At 34.0% G+C, this 23,284-nt stretch overlaps 2 protein-coding genes across 2 annotated transcripts; one reads left to right on the forward strand and one right to left on the reverse strand.

Moving 5' to 3' along the window:
- Positions 1–4,222: 4,222 nt before the first annotated feature.
- LOC106433510 (asparagine synthetase [glutamine-hydrolyzing] 2) lies at positions 4,223–7,270 on the reverse strand. The gene is made up of 12 exons (XM_013874330.3): positions 7,052–7,270; positions 6,750–6,888; positions 6,557–6,652; positions 6,333–6,474; positions 6,158–6,253; positions 5,969–6,063; positions 5,739–5,897; positions 5,333–5,635; positions 5,042–5,257; positions 4,873–4,959; positions 4,683–4,790; positions 4,223–4,605 (listed from the first exon to the last, which is right to left on the reverse strand). Exons 1-12 carry the CDS (start codon positions 7,129–7,131, stop codon positions 4,429–4,431), a joined length of 1,698 nt encoding a protein of 565 aa, XP_013729784.1. The 5' UTR covers positions 7,132–7,270; the 3' UTR covers positions 4,223–4,428.
- A 379-nt stretch (positions 7,271–7,649) lies between these two features.
- Positions 7,650–9,737, forward strand: LOC106433518 (UDP-N-acetylglucosamine transporter ROCK1). Its single transcript, XM_013874341.3, has 5 exons — positions 7,650–8,036; positions 8,438–8,486; positions 8,564–9,136; positions 9,213–9,287; positions 9,388–9,737. The coding sequence occupies exons 1-5, from the start codon at positions 7,918–7,920 to the stop codon at positions 9,550–9,552; spliced, it is 981 nt and encodes a 326-aa protein (XP_013729795.1). The 5' UTR covers positions 7,650–7,917; the 3' UTR covers positions 9,553–9,737.
- Positions 9,738–23,284: the final 13,547 nt, after the last annotated feature.

The following is a 23,284-nucleotide window of genomic DNA, read 5'->3' on the forward strand; positions in this document are numbered from 1 at the left end:
TTGAAACACAAGTCTTCTTTTTTTTTTGCTACAATCCAATATCGAAGAGAAAAGTTAATGGTATACAGGCATAAATGTAAATAATTGATCGGTACATTGTCAATAAATGTGATGTAAAACGTGCGCTGAGATGGAGAAACTTGCGAATAAGCAGAATGTGAACACGTTCTTTGGACTTGGTCAATTCAGAATAAGTCCAAAATCAAACTGTTTTTCAATTAAATTATTTTTATTATATCATAAAAATACTGAGATACGATGTGGAAAGCGAGGACGATGATGAGTCCCATTGTTTACTTAATGGCGTTGTTAGTATTGGAATTTAATTAAATTTTATGTGATTTTTCCGTGCTCATACACAAATATAAATATTATAAAATAAATATATTATAATAAATTTATTAATATTTTAGTTTAATTATTCTGTTATTTATTTTATAATCAATATGAATAGTTTTAAATAACATTATGTTATTTTAATTAGACGTACAATTTTGGATATATTTGGCTGTTTGGTTATTATTTGGATATATTAGATAACATTTACTTTTCGATTCAACTATAATATTTTTGTTGTATAACTTAAAATTTTGATTAATTTTGTTATTTTGACGTAGTTTGATTCTTGCCTTAGATTTATAAACATATTTTAGTAAGATTATGTATAATTCAATATATGTCGTTTTGAGAATCAAATAATAAAAGTAAACTAAAGTGTTGACGATTTAAAGTTACATAAATAAATATAACAATGATAGTCCTTTGAAACCTTATGCATATATATATATATATCTATCTATATATATAAAGTTAATTTTTTTTCTTCTTATGACATGTGAAAGTGGGGTTTGTTGACATCTGTCCTCATGTTTTTATTTGTATTTTAAATATTTTTTCTTTTAGATTATTTCAATTTGCTCCATCAATTTTTAATTGTGTACTATCTAATCCTTCTCACATTTATTGGTCCCTAAAAATCAAGAAATAAATAAAATAATATAAATGTATTTTAAATATTTAATTTATTCACAACTAAAAATAGCATGAACTTTTACCGTTGTATTATTTTTACTAATTTTTATTATTTCATTTACAAATTATATATTTATTTCACTATTAATATCATAAGATAATCAAACTAAGATTAAGAAATTAGAGCACCAACGCAAATAACCAAGAAAGCGGGCCAGAGGGAGAATAATATTCGAAAGGCCAAAGCCACCAAGAAGCAGGAAAATATATGTCTAAAGCACTGGAATCACAACCAGTAGCTAAAAGGTAAGAAACACCTCACGAACTAAACCAGAACATACAAGACAGCTATGCAAGTGAAAAACCACAAAGCTCTGAATAGAACGTACCAAAGTTCCAAGAGACTAACTCTGCACACTTATACCAAGAGAAGCAAGGAAAGAAAAAAAACAACTTGAGGGAAAGAGAATGGAAGACAACCACCGAGAAATTAGAGACTAAAGTTGAGACCAGAATAACTTTCCAAGCCCACATAGCATACATGAAAGAAAACACTATCCAAACCTCGAGTGGCAAACATGGTGAAAGAGAAAGCCACTAGAGATGTGATGAAAGCTGCAAAGAGATGCGAGAATAGAGAGGGAAAGAGAGATGAAACGAAATCTGGAGCCGTCGTCGAGCTAAGAAAGAGATGATAGAAGTTTAAACACTAAAAACTAGATCTTGAAAACCAAGCGAGCATAGACTATTTACGGTAAGCCAACGACGAAGAATATAACATCAAAGACGATTAAACTCTGATCCAACCAAGGAGATGCAGTTCCTAACATCAGCTAAAATCTAAGGAAGACGAGAAGCAGTCAATATTGACTGGAACAACCTACAATGCCGTGAGAATCAACCAAACAACTGAAAACTCATAAATCCGATCTACAACAAATACCATATAATCTCACAGGTGAAGAAGACAAGGAAGAACAAGAGAAAGATGTGAGTCTTTTTCCGGTGATGGTGAGAAGCACCGCACAGGAGAAAGGTAACTAAATAATAGACGGTGACGGCTCATGGTCAAAATATGGAGAGAAGGCAAAAACGTCTTAAAAGTTGTAATTTTCAAAAATATGAAAAAATATAATACAATTTTGACGCTGAAACCGTTAATCTTAAAATCAACAAATGCGTAGATGCAAAGTTATTGAAATTCAACATTCTTTTACATTAGAGGCTCACTTCACTACTAACAAGTATTATACACACAACAACAAATTATTCAAAAAAATAAACACAAAATATATTAACATATCACCTACTGCTACATAACACACTAAAAACACCAAATAATGCTCTTAACAAATAAAAACGACAACATAATTACATATAAATAAAATCATGCTCTTAGCAATAATAAAACAATATTCTGCGCGAAGCGCGGACACTTCCCTAGTAAGTTATACAAAAGACTTAATTGTAATAGTTGGTTAATATATATATATATATTTATAATATTATTTAAAAATTTCATATTTATTTGTAATATGTTGAGCCGTTCTATAATTTATTTATATAAAAATATTACTATAAATAAAATATTATTTTAATTTAATGTTTGATTTTGTATAAAAAAATTGAATTGGTCTAATTACTCATTTGGTGGGTATATTGTGTTACATATATTCCGTCAAATTAAAGTATAACTATTTCTATTCATTTTATTAGTTTGGTTGTTCATCTTAGATGTGCAAATATATTTTGATTTTTTAGTTATTTAGTATATGTTAATTTGGAAAAAAAGAAAATTATAAAAATAAAATGACGATAGGTACAAAGTTACATAAAAACATAACCGATAAATTTTAAAAAGGAATATTATTTCTTTACTTTGATATCAATATTATTTTTCTAAACTTTCCTTTTTATGAAATCACATTATATATAAAAAAATATATTCTTTTTAAATTTTATTAATATTTTATTTATCATATATGTTAATTTGAAAAATATAAAAGGAAACTTAAATAAAAAAGAAAGATTAAATTAAATTTTATTCATTAAATATATCTTAATTTATGTTATTAAATTATTTTGTAATAATTTGAGAAATAGATTGATTTAAATAAAATGCTTAATACTTGTAAAATATATATATTATGTTTTTAAGATTATCTTTTAAAATGAAAAATTATTTCTTTTCTTTAAAATCAAGATTATTTTGTGAACTTTCCTTATAATGAATTACACTATATATATAAAAGATATTTTCGTTTTTAAAATTTATAAATTTTATTTATTATATTGGTTTTTGAAAAAATAAAGAATAAGAAAACCTAAATAAAAAAAGAAAAAATATAATAAATATTTAATAATGATAATTAGATATATTTGATTGATATCATCGTAATCAACCACCATGAGAGTTAACATGAACGCGAAATGTAGAAAACTGACTTTTCAAATAATATTATAGAGATGTACTCCGAAGAAACAAATGATATATATTTTTAAAAATAAATGAAAGAAACGATATTTTCATTTCTTCAAATTTTTATGTCAACAAGAAGTTAGTCAAATATGTAGATTGAATAAACGGATGATTCATATTTAAAAAAAAAAAAATACATGAAAGGAACGAGATTTTCATTTCTTCGAATTTTATGTAAACAAGAAAACGATGGATGGCTAACGTGGTTGGCGATAAAGCTAAAGTATGAAATGGAGCAGTTACTTCGTCTACTCAAATTTGATTAAGTTAATATAATATTTTTTTAAAAAAAGTTAAGATGCCATAGAGGTATGTACAACTAATAAGGTTAGGTTATCTGTCTTTTTTTAAAAAAGAATACAGACAAGTCTGAAAAGTCTACTCCCAAATTGAAAGCTTAGAAGAATAGGGCCAAAAAAACAAAATCAGCGAATCCGCTGGCCATCGAACCAAGAATCTCTGGTTTCGTAGACCAGCGCCTTATCCATTGGGCCACGGAGTCCTTTTTGTTGTAAAGATACATACCTAATAATTAAATACACTTAGAGCATGTTTATTGCAAGTCCATAAGGTTGGATCTTTTAGCGTAATATAAGATACGGTCTAAGATACGGTCTCTTAGCTTTTAAATAAAAGATATAAGAGACATTTCTTAGTTTTTTTAGTTAAAAGGTAACAGACCGTATCTTATATTACGCTAAGAGACCCAACCTAAGAAACCTACAATAAACATGCTCTTAGATACCCAGTCGAATACAAGAAGTTGCAGAGGAGCAGAACTCAAAACTTATTTAATGATAATAACAATTATGGATTCATCAAATAACATTCAAAATCTGAAATATAAATCTTCCAAGAGTTGTCTGAAACAAGACTCAAGAACTAGAACTTAGGTACAAATGCAGACAACGTGTATCAAATTTGAAGGAACTCTGGGGATTCATGGGAATGCTTGTAACGTTCTCTTGTCATCCGTCTTAACTTCTTAGGGCACCATTGGCAGCTTTATCTTCTTCATAAGCTGCAACATGAACTCCAAGAGCCGCACGTCCTGAAGGATCAAGATTCTTTGACCAAGTTGCATCCCATTCTATAGCCTTCGCTGTACTGCAAGCTATACTTGGACCTCCTGGCACAGTCGCTCTTGCAGCACTCTATAAAACAGACAAGACTAAAGATTATGAACAACACCAAACATTTTAAATGTTTGTAGCATACTGATTAGAGTTACCTTAGGGAAGAACTTTTCGAAAATGGTTCTGTAGTAGTAAGCTTCTTTTGTCATGGGTGTGTTGTCTGGGAAGACAAAGCTTGCGTTTGACAGCATAGTGGCAGAGACCTTTTAACCAAGAAAGTATGTCAAAAAGTTTCAAACATTTTATCAAAAAAAAAAAAGAAGTGAAGAAGTATATATATCTCACATGTTTGTTTGCATGATCTTTCAAACCATCAATCCAGCTATACCCAACTCCATCACTGAACTGTTCTTTCTGTCTATACAGAATGTGCTGTAATTCACCAGAAGATGAGAGGAACTTTGTGTTAGAACCTATAAACACTGTGATTGAAAGAAAAAAAGACAGAGCAAACCTTTGGCAGGTAAGGCTTTTCTTCATCATCAAAGGCATTGCGTAGCACCCATTTCTCAATCCTCCCGAGATCAGGCTTGATCATCTTCCACTCTGGATCAATACTCATCGCCACATTTAAAAACTCTTTATCTAGGAAAGGCACACGAGCTTCAACACCCCAAGCAGATGTTGACTTGTTAGCTCTCAAACAATCATATTGGTGAAGAGCTTTGATCTGTTAAATAAAAGCAAAGGACAAACAAGATTCAGTGTTAGAATAAAGCAGAGCAGCAAAATGAAAAGGAGAGACCTTTCGGCATGTTTCTTCGTGAAACTCTTTCTTGTTAGGCGCCTTGTGGAAGTACAAGTATCCTCCCAGAATCTCATCAGAGCCTTCCCCAGAAAGAACCATCTTTACACCTAGAGATTTGATTTTTCTGGACATGAGAAACATTGGCGTGCTAGCTCTTATGGTAGTCACATCATATGTCTCAATATGGTAAATGACTTCCTCTATCGCATCTATCCCGTCCTGAACTGTAAACTGAAACTCGTGGTGGCGAGTCCCAAGATAGTTAGCAACTTCTCTGCCAGCTTTAAGATCCGGCGACCCCTGAAAGACAACAACAGAATATATATATATATATATATATGTATAGTAAGTATCTCCCAAGGGGTAAACAACATTTAAAGAACTCTGGTGATAAGTTTAAAACCTTCAAACCAATGCAAAATGTATGCAACTGTGAACCCCATTGAGCAGCTTCAGATTTTTCCAAATGGCGTAATGCAACTGAAGCAACGAGGGAGGAGTCTAAACCTCCAGAGAGAAGAACTCCGAAAGGCACATCAGTCATTAGTCTCTTTATAACAGCCTACAAAAAAAATATCACGTTCATGCTTCAAAAACCTTTTACAGCAAAAGGACTGAACATTTGAGGATAACCTGTTCAAAAGCATTGCGGAGGACTAAAGGATCATATGGGGTTGAAGGAACCAGCTCAGAGTACCATGGAGGATTGTACCACCTCCTAAGCCCTCCTACAAGGTAAACACAACTTTCAAATGAAACTACAAAGCGTAAAAAATGCCTCAAATTTAATTTAATGGTATAATAATAATAGTAATACAATACCTTGTTTACTTGAATAGATGTGGCCTGGAGGGAAAGCCATAAACTGCTCACAATCATCACTAAGTGCCTTCATCTCAGAAGCAAACCATACAGAACCTATTAAGAAGAGTTACTAATTAAACATTATACACTACTTGATGAGACAAGATTAAAACAGTACTTGGAATATATATACCATCAACACCCCATCCAATGTATAAGGGGATGACACCAATAGCGTCCCTTGCAGCTATAAAACTCTTGTCACGTGTATCAAGAAGGACAAACGCAAACATTCCATCCAACATGTCAATAAACTCCTCTCCATGTTCTTCATACTGCAAACAACAGAGATTTTCAGAAAATTACAATTGAAAGCTTAGAGCAACTAACTAAACTATTCAGACTCTTTTAACTTACAAGATGAGCAATGACTTCACAGTCACTACCAGTCCAGAACTGATGAGACTTCAGCTTCTCACGCAGAATCTTGTGGTTGTATATCTCTCCATTGACCTGAAAATCATTACCACATTTTTTTTTATTTTTACCGTATTCAGATGATAGTTATTGAGAAGAAAGCAACAAAGAAGGTATCGAAAGAGAAAAGTACAGTGACAACGACGGTCTTGTCTTGGTTATAGAGAGGCTGGTCTCCGGAAGTTGGGTCAATGATGGCTAAACGCTCATGAGCAAGGTAACAATCTTCATGACTATGGAGTCCACTCCAGTCAGGACCTCTATGCCTCAATCTATACACAAACAATAGTTAAAACATAAAGATGACATCTTTTTGAAAGAAACACATTGCCCATGATTAAAAGTTGAAACCCTTTGGAATACGAATTCATAAAACGATTGTCGCATTGCTTCATTATCAATGCATTATTCAATGAGAAAGGGAGGGAAGAGTACCTGCGAGAGAGCTCGATGATACGAGAACGTTTAGCTTGAGAGTTATCGATGCAACCAAGGACTGCGAGTATCCCACACATTGTGGTGATGTGGGCAAAGGAACGATCTTCTCTGATAAACAAATGGATTGGAGAAGATTTGTATTTATTTATATAGGGAGGCTTTCAAGTTTCAATCGCAGCCGTTGATTTTAACATTTCACTTTATAGCCCTAATCTTTTTGTTTTCTTTTATTTTGGACTCGTTATTGTGATTGGTAGAAAGAAAAAAAAATCTATATATCCAGAAAAAATCATTTTCCAAGTTGGAGAACTTATAAAAAAACATTACCACATGCTATGCCATATACAGTATTTGGCCTTTCACATTTCCAAATCACGTTTTGAACGATTGCCTCAGATTTTCATTCATCAAAGAGTTTTACAAAATCAGTCTCAATTATTCGTGGGTTTTTTTTGTAAATATTATAATTAGCTATTTTTCTCTCCATATATACACTATCTACATCATCTAAACCAAAAAATCTAAATATTAAATTTTATTATTTAATATATTTGATTTGTATAATAAGTGTTTTCACATTCTATTTAATTGGATTTGTCATCCTAGTATACAAAATATGATGAAAATAATCGATGTTTGTTCCTTTTTGCTAGATTTAGTAAAGTTGATGGACTGATTTGCAAAATGTTTTTTACTAAATATAACTAACTACTAGTCAAACAAAACGACGCCGGGTTGGTAGATCATCTCCTGAGAAGAAGAAGAAGTATAAAGTTAGAAAAGAGGAAAAGTGTTGGGAGTTTCTACAAAAGCACAGGCACACATTCTCCACCAACAGCGAAGAAGGCGATCTATTGGATTCAATGGCGGCGTCTAACGGAGCGAAGAGTGCGTCGAAGATGGGCCCTAAGGTTTTGTTTTACTCCTTACTGCTAACGCTTCAGTACGGAGCACAGCCTCTGATCTCCAAACGCTGCATCGGGTACAACCTTAATGCCCTCTAAATCTCTCTTCTTGGTGATTAGTTGAGTGCCCTATTCGGTGTGTTTGTTTCTGGAAAACGCGAGATTTTTTTTGTGTTTGGATTTTACAAGTTTTTTATGCAATTTGATTTCTGGGGTAATCTGTTTGTATGCTCTGATCGATTCAATCTGCGAATTTTTGTTCATAATAGTTATTAAAGTTTCAAACTTTGAATCGGGAAACCTAAGTTTTGTCGTTATTCTGGTTGTTACTGTGAGAAAAAGACGATGAATGATCACTGTTAAGCTACCCCATTTTGCTTTCTTGTACTAGTCCGTTTTGGTTGTATCTTCTTGTACGGTTAAAATGGATTGCCTCTTGTCATGGTTTTGATTGATGTTTTTTTTTTTTTTTTTGCAGGAAGGAGGTTATTGTAACTTCATCTGTTTTGACATGCGAGATTGTTAAGGTGATTTAAACTCTTGAAATTTAGACAGTTGGGGAATGATGTTTCTGAAGCTTCGGCTGTATGTCCTTTGTTTTCAGGTTGTATGTGCTCTGATTCTCATGGCAAGAGATGGTAGTTTGAAAGGGTTAGCAAAAGAGTGGACGTTGATGGGATCCTTGACCGCATCTGGACTTCCTGCAGCCATATATGCACTTCAGAACAGTTTGCTTCAGATCTCCTACAGGAGTCTTGACTCCTTGACTTTTTCTATTCTCAACCAGACCAAAATCTTTTTCACTGCATTCTTTACATTCATCATACTAAGGCAGAAGCAATCAGTTCAACAAATAGGAGCTTTGTGTTTATTGATCATGGCAGCAGTCCTTCTAAGTGTTGGTGAAGGCTCTAACAAGACTTCTTCAAGCGGCATTAATCCGGAACAGGTGCTGTTTTCTGGAATCATCCCGGTCTTGGTAGCCTCTGTGCTCTCGGGTTTAGCCTCTTCTCTATGTCAATGGGCTTCTCAGGTCAAGAAGCATTCATCATACTTAATGACAGTAGAAATGTCTATTGTTGGAAGCCTCTGCATGTTAGCAAGTACCCTTAAATCTCCAGATGGTGAAGCCATCAAAAGACATGGTTTCTTTCATGGTTGGACTGCTTTAACCCTGGTAAACTGCTTTCTCCATCTCGATGGTAAGACTCTTATTGCTAAATGTTTCTAATGCACTGTGATTGTTCTTACAGGTCCCAGTTATAAGCAATGCTCTCGGTGGAATACTCGTTGGCCTAGTTACATCACATGCTGGTGGTGTAAGAAAGGTAAAAAACAAAGAAGCTTCCTAATCATTCTTACACAGTTCAATACTATTCAACAAAAACTGAAGCTTATGTGCAATGTGTTTTTGTTTTTATTCCAAAGGGATTTGTGATTGTCTCGGCATTACTTGTCACCGCTCTGCTGCAGTTTGCGTTTGAAGGAAAACCGCCTTCATCGTATTGTCTCGTATCTCTTCCTCTCGTGATCAGTAGTATCTCATTGTACCAGAAATATCCATACCTGGACAAGAAGAAGAAGAAGGTCTAAGAACCTTTTACACCTTCTCAGATTCACAGGGGTAGCTGCTGCTAAATATCTAGATGGTAGTGATTCTTGGACCATTCAGAAGAATTTGTATTATTACATTGATAGGGTAATACATATGGAATGAGTCCTGTAATGATCTGAGTCCATGTCATGAGTTTTATTTTATCAAAAACTTTAGCTCTTGATTCGGTGCGTTTATCTGTTCTGGCGTATTTATGATTGTGTACGGTGTCTGAATCTGAGTTCGGCCTATGTGTTTGAAACGGGGCAAGAATAACGCAAATTCAACCACTAATCTTATATTATTGAAGACAATAGGCCCAACACTCCTCCTGTTCCTTGGCGTTGGTAAAAAACAAGCATACTTATTAGTTATTTCATGTAGGGTAACTTCGACAACAGTTATCAACTTATCATCAGGTTCCTAATCTCTCCATCTATATTGATCGATTAAAACACGACATAAATGATACATACGCAACTGTTGGGTCAAAGGTGGTTTGACCTTCCGATCTAGATTATTTTTTATATAATGCTTGATCGTCTAGTTCTTCCAAGTGTTCTAGGGTTTTGGGGCCGTTTCCTTGTATAACAAGCATTTACTCGGGTGATACGATCGAGAAATAACGGTACATATCCCATATATATATTAATCGAGTATCTTTAAAAAGTTGTAACCTTAAGTTTGTACTAATTAAAAATAAATTATGCTTAGGAGTCACTTGATTAAGATTACAATTTAGCTTACATAACAGTTTAGAAAACAATTGAAAAAAATGTTGGTCCAAATCCAATTATTAGAAAACATTATATTAACCCAAAATATAAGAAGTATATATTTTTTCTAATATGATTAACATATATATGACAATTAATGACTATGAATAATAAAAATTCAATAACAATTTTTGCATCTTTTTTCGTTTTTGTTTAATTTTTATATCATTAGAAAAAATAAACAATCACATTAACCATATAAGATTTTTTTTTTCTTATATGTTATATTTTGAATTGTTTTAAATGACTTTAAATTACAAAAATGAAGAAACCTTATATGTTATATTTAAAAAATTTTAAAACGGCCTTAAATTATAAAAAATGAGGAAACTTTAAATGTTATATTTTTCTTATATGTTACATTTTTTCTTATATGTTATATTTTGAATTTTCAAAAACGACTTTAAATTAAAAAAAAATGTAAGTTTTCCTTAAGCATACAACTAAAAACATTAACATGACATGACATGTATCAATTCGATGGTTAATTTGAAACCTTTCAAAACCATATGAAAGATAAATGTCAAAATAATTCAACTGTGGAAACAATACTGTTCATTTTTTTCAAGAATGTGTTCGGTGAAAAAAATAAGGTTTTTGTGTCATAATTTTTTTAATGTCCAATCCGATCAACCCATGATATATTAATTATAGTTTAGTTCCACGATGTATTATCTATCTATCTATCTATCTATCTATATATCTTTATATATAAAGTAGACTTTTTCCCTTCTTCCGACAAGTGGCAGGGGGTTTGCTGCCACGTGTCATCTTTTTGTCTTTTTACACTTTAGATCATTCTTCTTTTAGATTATTGCAATTTGGTTCACTATTTTCTAATTATACATTATCTAATCCTTCTCACACTAACCATCATCATTTGAATTTTGCTAATATATTTTAATCTATTTTATTGTTCAAAAAATTGCAAAACGAATAAAGAAATAAGTAAAAAATATAAATGTACTTTAAATATTTAATTTATTCGCAGCTAAAAATAACATAAACTTTCATTATTTTATTATTTTTTACTATTTTCTATTATTTCATTTACAACTATATATTTATCTTAATATTAACCAAACTAAAGCAGAACACATAATTTAAACATAAAACCACCATAATCCCAGAGAAAAAAAATGCCAAAGAAACACTAACTCAATAAAGGTCCAGAGCTCAAAGGCGATCAAGAACGAAAACTAACTTACCCCACTTTATCATAGAGTATCTTGGCCAGAACAATCAAAAGTCAGTAAAATGTAGAAATATAATCTTCAGATAAAGCAATCCCTCGAACACAAATGAGCGTGATCAATGACCAATGCAAAGAACCAAGAAAGCGGGTTAGAGTAAGAATAATCAACAGAAGGCCAAAATCACCACGAAGCAGGAAGAGACATACATAACAAACGATAAGCACAACCACCAGCTAAGAGGTAAGAAGCATCTCACAAACTAAACAAGCACAAACAAGACGCCTATGCCGGGGAAGAACCACAAAATTCTGGATAGAAGGGACCAAAGCTCCAAGAGTCTAATATCACACATTTATACTAAGGGAAGAAGAGAACAACATGAGTGAGGGAGAAATGAAGCCAACCCCCGAGAAACATGAGTCCAGACTTGAGACCAGAAACAATCTTCCAAATCTACAGAGCATACTCGGAGGGGAACACTATCCAAACCTAGAGTGGCAAACATGGCGAAAGAGAGAGAGTCACAGAGACGCAAGCAGGGTTGAAAGCTGCAACGAGATGAAAGAACATAGCTGGAAGGGTAGACAAAACGAAATCATCAAATCGTGGAGCCGTCCTCGAGCTATAGAAGTCAGATCACCAAAAACCATATCTTGAAAACCAAGACGAGAGGGGAGTAACAATGGTAAGCCAACGACGAGGAAAACAACTTCAAAGACGACTAAACTCTGACTCAACCCAAAGAGATGCAGTTCCTAACATCAGCTAAAATCTAAGGAAGAAGAGGAGCATCCAATATTGCATGGAGTAGCCTAAAATAATGCGAGAAACAACTGCACAACTGGGAACTCCTAAACCCGATCTACAATAAATACCAGAAATCTCAAGGTGAAGAAGGCGATAAAGAACAAGAGCATGAGGTGAGTCTTTTTTGGTGATGATGAGAAACACCGCATACCAGAAACGTAAAGAAAATACATAGATGTTGAAGGCTCAATGTAAAAATATGGGAAAAAAACGAAAACATCTTGAAAGTTATAATGTTCAAAAATATAAAAAAAAATAAAAGAAAATTTTGACGCTGAAACCGTAAATCTTAGAATCAACAAATGCATAAATGCAAAGTTATTGAAATTCAATATATTTTTATATTAGAGGCTCAGTTCACTGCTAACAAATACTATACAGACAAAACACATTATTAAAAAAACAAAGACAAAATATATTAACATATCACTATTACTACTACATAACACAATAAAAATACCAAATAACATTCTTAACAAATAAAAGTGATCACATAATTACATTATCCAAAAATCATACTTTTAACAACAATAAAACAATATTCCGCGCGAAGCGCGGACACCCCCCTAGTATTATTATAAAGAAAGGTTCTTTCACTCTTTATTAACCCACCTCATCTGCCACATAGATAAGTCGAGCTCTCTCAGACCGACACGTGTCACGTGAGAACGAAACTCATCGTTTCATTTAAACGCAAACGTGATAGGCTTTCTTTGTGTTTTGGGGTGCTGGGCTCTGGGTTTCCAATTAATTCCATCTCAAAATCATCTATTCAATCCTCTCAATCATAAGCTTCTCAAAAAAAATCCAGAGAAAATGTTTCTCCGCAATCCTCCTCCGATTTAAAGGCTGGCCTGTTGAACCTACTCCGTCAAGGCTCGCCTCCCTCTTGCGATGATCACTGAATCCCGTCGCAACCTCTCTTGCGTAAGATTTATATCTATCAGTTCATTATAATCCAGATATTTTATAAATCGCACATGATCTGATTTAGTTGTTTGGCCATTTAGTTGTTTGTCTTGAGCAATTATAGTGCTGTTCGTTTGGTTGCCGCAGCTACCTGCGTCTGCGGCTGCGGCAATGTTTTGAAAAAATCGTGTTCGTTTGGTTGACGCAGGAAGCTGCGTCTGACGCTGCGTCCGAACGCCGCGTCCTGCGGCTGACGCCGATAAAACCCGCGGCTGCGACGTAAATTATGCGGCCGATAACATAATTTACTTAAAATACAATTTTACAAATTCATAAAACTAAAATATGAACAAATTAAAATTGCGTCTGCGGCGACCAAACGAACATAACTAAATCTATTTCTTGCGGCTGCGTCTGCGTCATCGTCAATGTCCTGCGTCTTCAAAACGAACAACAAGCTGCGGCTGCGACTGCGTCTGCAAAACGAACAACAACCAAACGAACAGACGCAGCCACAGCCGCAGACTCAGCCGCAGCCGCAGCCGCAGAAAGCTGCGGCAACCAAACAAACAACACTTATATGTATTTGAGTTGTTCAACAGATTCTCGCTAATAGCATCGTTATGGAACAATTGCAGAAGCATCTGGGAAAAAAACAGGGGCTGAAGCATAGAAACAATGAGGTTATTGTATGTTTCTTTAACCTACGGTTGTATTTGAAAGGTATGACTTTTCTAAAAAGTATATATATTGACGATGATTTCGTCAAGTTTTGCGGAACCACGGTTAACTAATCAGTTATCTCTCTCTCCCTCTCTCTTTTCCTCTCGACTATGTTACTCTGTTTTGATATTTGTCTGATCCACTGTTATTTAGTGTTATTTCTAATTCTTCATTTCACTTTCAGTAACCAACAAGGCGAGATGAAAAACAATTGGTACATCAATTAGAAGAGGAATTGGCACAGCAATCCATCGTCTTCCACTGTCTTCGGGAACAAACGCAAAAGGTATTCTTCAAATGATATGATTATGTTGTCAATGCGACTTTGATTCTATGTATTCTCTGATTTTGGAATAGCAAACCCTGTTGGTCAGTGTTAGATTTGAAAGTCTGATCACTTTTTTATTTTGTTGTATGTGTGTGTTGGTGTATTGGGTCTTCTTAATTCTATTATCTTAGATTGTCCTCTACACAACCTTTGTTTCTCTTTGTGCTTCATGTTGAGTATAGTTAAGCAACCATAGTTGATAAAAAAAAAGAAGTTAAGCAGCCATATTTTTTCCTGATTAGCTGTAAGAAGCGTTATAGACTCATTTCAAATGTTCTTAAATTAAAATGTATGTTATTACCCTCTTTCAGGTAACTGCAGAGCAAGGTGTTCAATAGTTATCAGAGAATAAGAAGAAGCGCAAGTAGTTACATAGCTAAGTAACAGTTGCATGATTTTGTGTGTGTGCAGATATTTCCAATGAACATAAAAGTAACAGCAGGGACATTAGTTACGTTGGCCTCATGGTCAAGTAGTTCGATCGTCACTTATGCTTTTCAATTTTCTATCCGAGAGACTATGAGGACTGACTGCAGGAACAATCTTCAAGGCTCTAGAGGCTGCAAAGCTCGATAGGAGGTTACAGTCCAACACTCGAGTCCTGATTTAGTTTAGAAGCTCCTCAGCAGCACGCTAATCCCTCCAATGACATCTGTGATGAAGCTACAAGGTGACCAGCAAGTCTTAAGCGGAGCTAAATATAGGTATCTTGAGTAGAGAATGGAGACGATTGCTCAAGCCGTGCCTATGTGACTACTTCTAACAATCACTCACTGGATGAATCAAGAGCACAAAGTTGTAGAGATAGTCTATCAATGTATGCTTTCAGTTACTCATCCACCATTTTTCTTTTTTTTAGAAGTAGTCACATAGGCACGGCTTGTGATTTAACGAGCGAAAAAGAAAAGAATCTTTATATATAAAGTTGGCTTTTTCCCTTCTTATGACATGTGGAAGGGGGGTTTGTTGACATGTGTCCTCATGTTTTTTTTTTGTATTTAAATTCTTTTTCTTTTAAATTATTGCAATTTTCTCCATCAATTTCTAATTGTGTATTATCTAATCCTTCTCACACTTATTGGTCTCTAAAATTCAAGAAATAAATAAAATAATATAAATATATTTTAAATATTTAATTTATTCACACCTAAAAATAGCAAGACTTTTCATCATTTTATTATTTTTACTAATTTTTATTATTTCATTTACAAATTATATTAATTTCAATATTAGTATCATAAGATAATCAAATTAAGAATAAGAAACTAGACAACCAGCACATAAACTAAAAAAGCGGGCCAAAGGAAGAATAATAATCGAAAGGCCAAAGCCACCAAAAAGCAGGAAAATATATGCCGAAAACACCGGAATCACAACCAGTAGCTAAGAAGAAAGAAACACCTCACAGACTAAAATAGAACATACAATACGGCATGCAACTGAAAAACCACAAAGCTCTGGGTAGAAGGGACCAAAGCTCCAAGAGACTAACTCCGCACACATATACCAAGGAAAACATAGAAAGAAAAGAAGCAACTTGAGAGAGGGAGAATGGAAGACAACCACCAAAAATCAGAGACTAAACTTGAGACCAGAAATAACCTTCCAAGCCCACATAGCATACACGAACGAAAACATTATCCAAATCTCGACTGGCAAACATGGTGAAAGGGAGAGCTACCAGAGATGCGATGAAAACTGCAAAGAGATGCAAGAATAGAGAGGGAAGGGAGACAGAGCGAAATCAGAAAACTATGGAGCCGTCCTCGAGCTATATATGAAAGAGAGCATAGAAGTCAGAACACCAAAAACTGGATCTTGAAAACCAAAACGAGCAGAGACTATTGACGGTAAGCCAACGACGAGGAATACAAAATCAAAGACGAATAAACTCTGACCCAACCAAGGAGATGCAGTTCCTAACATCAGCTGAAATCTAAGGAAGAAGAGGAGCAATCAATATTGACTGGAACAGCCTACAATGCCGTGGGAAGCAACCGAACAACTGAAAACTCATAAACCCGTTCTGCAACAAATACCATATAATCTCATAGGTGAAGAAGACAAGAAGAACAAGAGAAAAATGTGAGTCTTTTTCCGGTGATGGTGAGAAGCACCGCACACCAGATTTGTAACGAAATACATAGACGGTGAGGGCTCAAGTTTAAAATATGGGGAGAGGGCAAAAAACATCTTAAAAATTATAATTTTCAAAAGTATGAAAAAAATATAATACAATTTTGACGATGAAACCGTTAATCTTAGAATCAACAAATGCGTAGATGCAAAGTTATTGAAATTCAATATTAGTTTACGTTAGAGGCTCATTTGACTACTAACAAGTACTATATACACAACAACACATTATTCAAAAAAAAAAAAAACGCAAAATATATTAACTTATCACCTACTACATAACAAACTAAAAACATCAAATAATGATCTTAACAAATAAAAACGATAACATAATTACATTATCCAAAAAAAAAATCATGCTCTTAGCAATAATAAAACAATATTCCGCGCGAAGCGCGGACACCCCTCTAGTATTTAATAAAGTTTAAATCAGTTGTGATTTAACAATTATTTTCATCAAAATTAAATAAGGATGATAAAAACAATTAGATCGTAATTATTCTCTATGTCAGATAAATGCATATTTTGTTTTACAAATATTTACATAGATATATTTCATTTCATTTTTTTAAAACAAAGATCCACAAGTTGGATATAATTATTATATTTACATATCGATCTTTGATAAAATTTTATTATCAAAAATGCTAAGACCGTTAAACAAGAAAATGCTAATATATTTACACATATATATTTACTCTTATTTTTCAAAACAAAGACCCACAAATTGAACAGAATTAATATATTTACATATCTTTGCTAGACATTTTATTTTCAAAAATGCTATGAAAATATATCTTAAAATGTTATAATTTTACTAGAATATATATTAGATAGTCACATTAAAATTTTGTTATTAAAATAACTAAAAATAAATTATATTAGAAAACTTCAAAGCTGGGTCCCTCTGTTTTTCTTTTTTGTTGTTTTACAATTTATTTGTAACCGACCTAATAATAAATTTTAAGCTTATATATATATAGCATTACTAGTATTTCCACACTTCTCCTCAGATTGAAAATCGTCTCCATGGAAGGTAGTGTTCACTCCTGTGAAGATTTCGATTCTCTTCTGTTCTAAATCTTTTGCCGCACACTGAACACTTGAATCTGCGTCTCCATGAACGTCCTTACACGTAACGCTATCACTTCAGCTTCTGGGTTTTGGTGCAACGGATGAGTTATTGGGTCGACCTCATCCCCTCTCTTCACGGTTCAAGTTGTTTGCTCCGGTGGTGGCGCCGCCGTCGGGGAGGGGAGACTGAGTGTAGGATGATGATGAATTTGTGTTGTTGTGCGATGAAGACATCGGGGCTGTTTGTTTCACCATTTGCCATCTCCATCCAAATGATTCATTTGTATGATCTATTCAAATGATCCATTCAGATTTTTGTGATTGTTTGTTTGTCCATCCACATAGCTCATCTAGATGAATCATCTAAATGGATCTTAGTAAAGAAATTATTGAAATATCCTTGTGTTGATTTAATCATATGTTTAATATTAATTTTAACTATATTACATTTAATTATTTACGGTTTGGGCGGAAAAACAAGTTTTTACGGTTTTAGCGAGAAAACACATTTTTTATGTTTTGGCTAAAAACAAGATTTTTCGGTTCTGGCGGGAAAACGACATTTTTCTGTTTTGGCGGAAAAATACAAATTTTTGGTTTTGGCGAGAAAACAAGTTTTTGCGGTTTTGGAGGGAACCACATTTTTGCGATTTTTGCGGAAAAACGCATTTTTGCGATTTTGGCGGAAAAACGCGTTTTTGCAGTTTTGTCGGGAAAATGCGTTTTTGGCGGGAAAACGCATTTTGCGTTTTTGGAGGAAAACACATTTTTACGATTTTGGCGGGAAAACATGCTTTTGCGGTTTTGGCGGGAAAACGAGTTTTTGCGGTTTTGGCAGGAAAACGCGTTTTTGCGGTTTTGGCGAGAAAACGCGTTTTGCGGTTTTGGCGGGAAAACGCGTTTTTGCGGTTTTGGCGGGAAAACGCGTTTTTGCGGTTTTGGCGAGAAAACGCGTTTTTACGGTTTTGGCGGAAAAACTCGTTTTTGCGGTTTTGGCGGGAAAACGCGTTTTTGCGGTTTTGGCGAGAAAACGCGTTTTTCCGGTTTTGGCGGAAAACGCGTTTTTGCGGTTTTGGCGGAAAAACTCGTTTTTGCGGTTTTGGCGGAAAAACGCGTTTTTGCGGTTTTGGCGGAAAAACTCGTTTTTGCGGTTTTAGCGGGAAAATGCGTTTTGGGGTTTTGGCGTGAAAAATGCGTTTTGGGGTTTTTAACTCATGATCATTGACTCATTGGTCAGCTATTAATCAAAACTAAATCAGAGAGAAATTTAAATTATGACATTTATATTTATTTTAGGGCAAATCTCCAAAATAGCACATTTCTAAGTTTATGTCACAAAAATAGCCCTCAAAAACTAAAATGACCAAAATAGCATTTTATCTTTTGAAAAATTTAAAATTTTTTTATTTTTCAAAATTTGAAATCTTATCCCAAAACCCAACTCTCCAACTCCAAACCCTAAAACCTAAACTCTAAACCCTAAACTCTAAACCCTAAACCCTAAATTCTAAACCCTAAATTCTAAACCCCACCCCTTAACTCTAAACCCTAAATCCTAAACCTCACCCCTTAACTCTAAACCCTAAACCCTAAACCCCACCCCTAAACTCTAAACCCTAAGCTCTAAACTCTACACTCTAAACCCTAAATCCTAAATCCTAAACCCCACCCATTGACTCTAAATCCTAATGTCTAAATTAATTAAGGTATAAGTGTATATTTATTTCTTTTGATAAAATATTAAGTGTTATTTTGGTCATTTTTATTTTTAGATGCTATATTTGTGACAAAAATTTTTTTAGTGCTATCCTAATCATTTTTTTTTAATTTTATCCCATCATTTAAAAACAAGGAAATTCTTTCATGGTTGTTGCTAGCTAGTTGTTGTAGCTTCTACCCCTTCATTGACGTATTGGTCAGCTATTAATCAAATTTAAGATAACATCGGCGTTACATAGAATTGAGGTAGTTCCCCTGATTAATACAATACAACTGAATTATAGCAAATCTCTCTCTAGCTTGCACTTGAGCGACATGTTACAATTTTTGTTCTGGTGCTTCTTCTCAAAAACGTTCAAAATTTGTAAAATATGATAATGTAACTTCTTCTCAATCGCTTCTTCGATTTGGTGCATGTAGAAAAGAAAAGACGGTATAGTTTATATAGAAAAGATGATACGACAGTCACATCGAGAAAGACACGGTACAAATAATATTTGAAAGAAACCAAAAGAAAGACGGTAACATAGTTGTTTATACACTACAAGAAAACAGGGAGATTCTGATGACCGAAATCATCAGAAATTCGTCGGAATAGACCGATTTCGACGAATTTCCGACGAACCTGTCCGTCGGTATCGTTTTGTCGGAAAAAAAAATTTGTCGGAATTTCGTCAGAACTTCCGACGACTTTCTGACGAATACCGAGAAACGTCATTCTGACGAACTTCCGACGATATTACGATGCGGACACACGAGACCAGAGTTCATCGGAAAACTATGTACCGATGGAGAACGTTCCTCAGACAATTCCGACGTAGTGGATTCCTCGGTGTATTCCGACGAACTTTGGGCGTCGGAATATACCGACGGACATTGGTCGTCGGAATATACCGACTGATATTTGTTCGTCGGTATATTCCGACGGAAATTGGTTCGTCGGTAAATTCCTACGGATATTTGTCCGTCGGTATAGTCCGACGCCCAAAGTTCGTCGGAATATACCAATTTTAAAAACGAATTAATTTTGCATTTTTATATATTTTTTTATATTAATAAATTAAAAAAATCAGAAATTTAAAACTAATAATATTATATAATTTAAATTCATACAAACCGAAATAGAAAAAAAACATTCAGAAAGTTTAAAATTCATACAAACCGAAATAGAAAAAAAAACATTCAGAAAGTTTTAAAAAGCCGAAAAAACTAAGATGAACTCGAAGACATCAAACGATCTAGCTTCTGCATTATCTCGGTGTTGAACTTCTTCTGGGATGCCAACTCAGCAAGGATAGTGGCATTCTCCGAACGGATAGTGGCATTCTCCGAAAGGATAATGGTGTTCTGCTCCTCCAATGCCCCAATCCGTTCATCTTTGTCATGTAGCTCCTCGAGAATCATGGGATCGGCATACGGAGCTTGCCAAGAAGATGCCGGATACGAAGAAGCACGGCGGGCCAACCCAACTAAACGGCCTCCTTTCCTTTCAGGAACCGCCTACAAAAATATTTAAAGTTAGTAAATAGGGACAAGTTAGTAATCGACATTATAAAAAAATATATTAATAAAAAAATTACATTTTCAACCATCTCATTTATTTGCAATAGAGACAAGTTGGTTGAAGCTCCCGTAGAATCGCCGTCATCAGAGAGAGGCTGAGATTGAGATACTATTTCAGCTTCCACCAAATCAACGACACCTTTGATCACGGGGTCCTGAATTTGACCCGTCGTCTTGTTAGTGTGAGCCACCTTAATGAGTTGGAGACGATCAACGGGATTACCGTCATTTGCTTCGATCTAAAAAAACCGCCATTATTAGCCAAAGAATATATAAAATATTTATTTAAAAAATATAAAGATAAATAATAATAAAAAACTTACTAGTTCATCCTCCTTAGTAGACATAGAGCAAGCGCCGAGGTTGTGCACATACATACCTTTCCCGCCACGATCGCTCTTCCGGTTCTTGGAGTTCCTAGAAGACGTCTCTGCAGTTTCTTCCTTCTCCCAATGAGCTATCAACTGCTCCCACACCGTCCCGTTGATGAACCGTGGCCTCTTGTTCTTCTGCCAAACTGTCTTCCACGCGTTTATCTGCTTTGTATAAGAGTCCATGGCCTTTTCGTTGAATTTCTTACGGACTGTTTCCGTAAGATCGGAGTGCCAGTTGAACTCTTGCTACAAAAAAAACACAATTTAATAAGTAAATATATTTAAAAAAATATAAAAACTTAAAAAAAATGAAAAGTTCCTATACCGCAAACTGACGAAACCATAACTCTCGTTCGTCGGAAGGGATCACACTCCACTTTGGATATCCAAAACGGAGCATGGAGTACATCATCTGGTTGATGCTCCGGCTAATGCCATTTTTCGACTTGGTGAACCGTTTAAAAAAATACAAGTTAGCAAGTTAATTAAAGGAAAAAAACATAACGGTACAAATAAAAAAAATACTAACCAAGTGCTATGGCCTCGTCGTGGGTTGGGTTGGAGAACTGGGAGATGCTCTCGACCTGGTTGTTGAACCAATAGATGAACCGGCATGACCCCCGGATCCTGTTGAGCAGCAGCGTGAGGGGCAGCGGGAGCTGGAGCGGGAATATATGCGGGAACCGAGTCATGAGACGATCCCGATGCACGGGAACTGCTCACCGAACTACGTCGAAGACGGGCTGCGGGGCGGGGTTCATCCTCGGCCCTAAAAAAAAAATTAATACATCAAACATATTTTCAAATCATTTCTATTTTTAATGTTTTCATTTATATATTTACAAAAGGTTTTATAAACGTTTTAAAAAAAACTATTAAACCTTTTATTATACATAGTTTATTACTAGAAACTTATTAAAAATAATAAAAAAAATTTAAAATTTTTTATTATACATGATTTATATATATATATATATATATGTATACACAATTATAAAAAATTTATAAATGAAGAAAAATGTTGTTAAACATTTATAAATTTTTTTAAAAAACGTTTTATTATACATAGTTTATTAGTGGAAACTTATAAAAAATTATAAAAAATTTTAAATTTTTTATTATACATGATTTATATATATATATATGTATACAAAATTATAAAAAAAATTATAAATATAGAAAAATGTTGTTAAATATTTTTAAAAAAATTTAAAAACGTTTTATTATATATATTTCATTACTGGAAACTTGAAAAACGTTTTTAAAAAAAAAAAAACGTTTTAAAAAATCAAAAAACGTTTTTAAAAATTAAAAAACGTTTTTAAAAATAAAAAAAAACGTTTTTAAAAATAAAAAAAAATGTTCCAAAAAAAACTAAAACAACAATCCAAACAACAATCATAACTTATATAACCTAAACTATCAATCAAACAACCTAAAATCCGAGATCTACCTTCCAAAACCCTAAACAATTGAGATTAAAGAAGGTTTGGGATGATTCTTACATGATTTAGGGTTTGGGGGAGGAATCGCCGGTGTAGAGGGAGGAATCGCCGGTGTAGAGAGAGGAATTTAGAGAGAGAGAGGCGGAAATAACGAAGAAGGAAGAAGGAGGGTTATTATATCTGAAGATTCCGACGGACACGGGTTCGTCGGAATTCCGTCGGTATAATTAAAATATACCAAATGCCGATTCGCGAAAATTTTCAAGCGGTTTGGTTCTCCCGGGCAAATTGAATTTCCGACGGAATGTGTCCGTCAGTATATTCCGACGGAATGTGTCCGTCAGTATATTCCGACGGAATTCCGACGACTTAGTGTTTAGGGTGTTGATTTCAAGTTTCTAAATGCAAAATCCAAATCTTTGATAATATATATAGTATTTGCATAAAGATTTAACAATAAAAATGTTTTATAACACGATTTTACACAACAACATTTTTTGTAGTGTAAGCTTATATGAATATGATTGTATAAGTATATAATGTTAAGATGAGATGTTATGAAAACAATGATATGCATACATAAATATTTTAATGAGTTGTTATATTTGAACGGTTGCGATCTAATACTATACTAAACACTTATTATGTGTTATTTTCATAGTTTTGGCATCTAAATTTATA

This window comes from Brassica napus, chromosome C3 (genome assembly GCF_020379485.1).
Source record: "Brassica napus cultivar Da-Ae chromosome C3, Da-Ae, whole genome shotgun sequence".
Lineage (NCBI taxonomy): Eukaryota > Viridiplantae > Streptophyta > Magnoliopsida > Brassicales > Brassicaceae > Brassica > Brassica napus.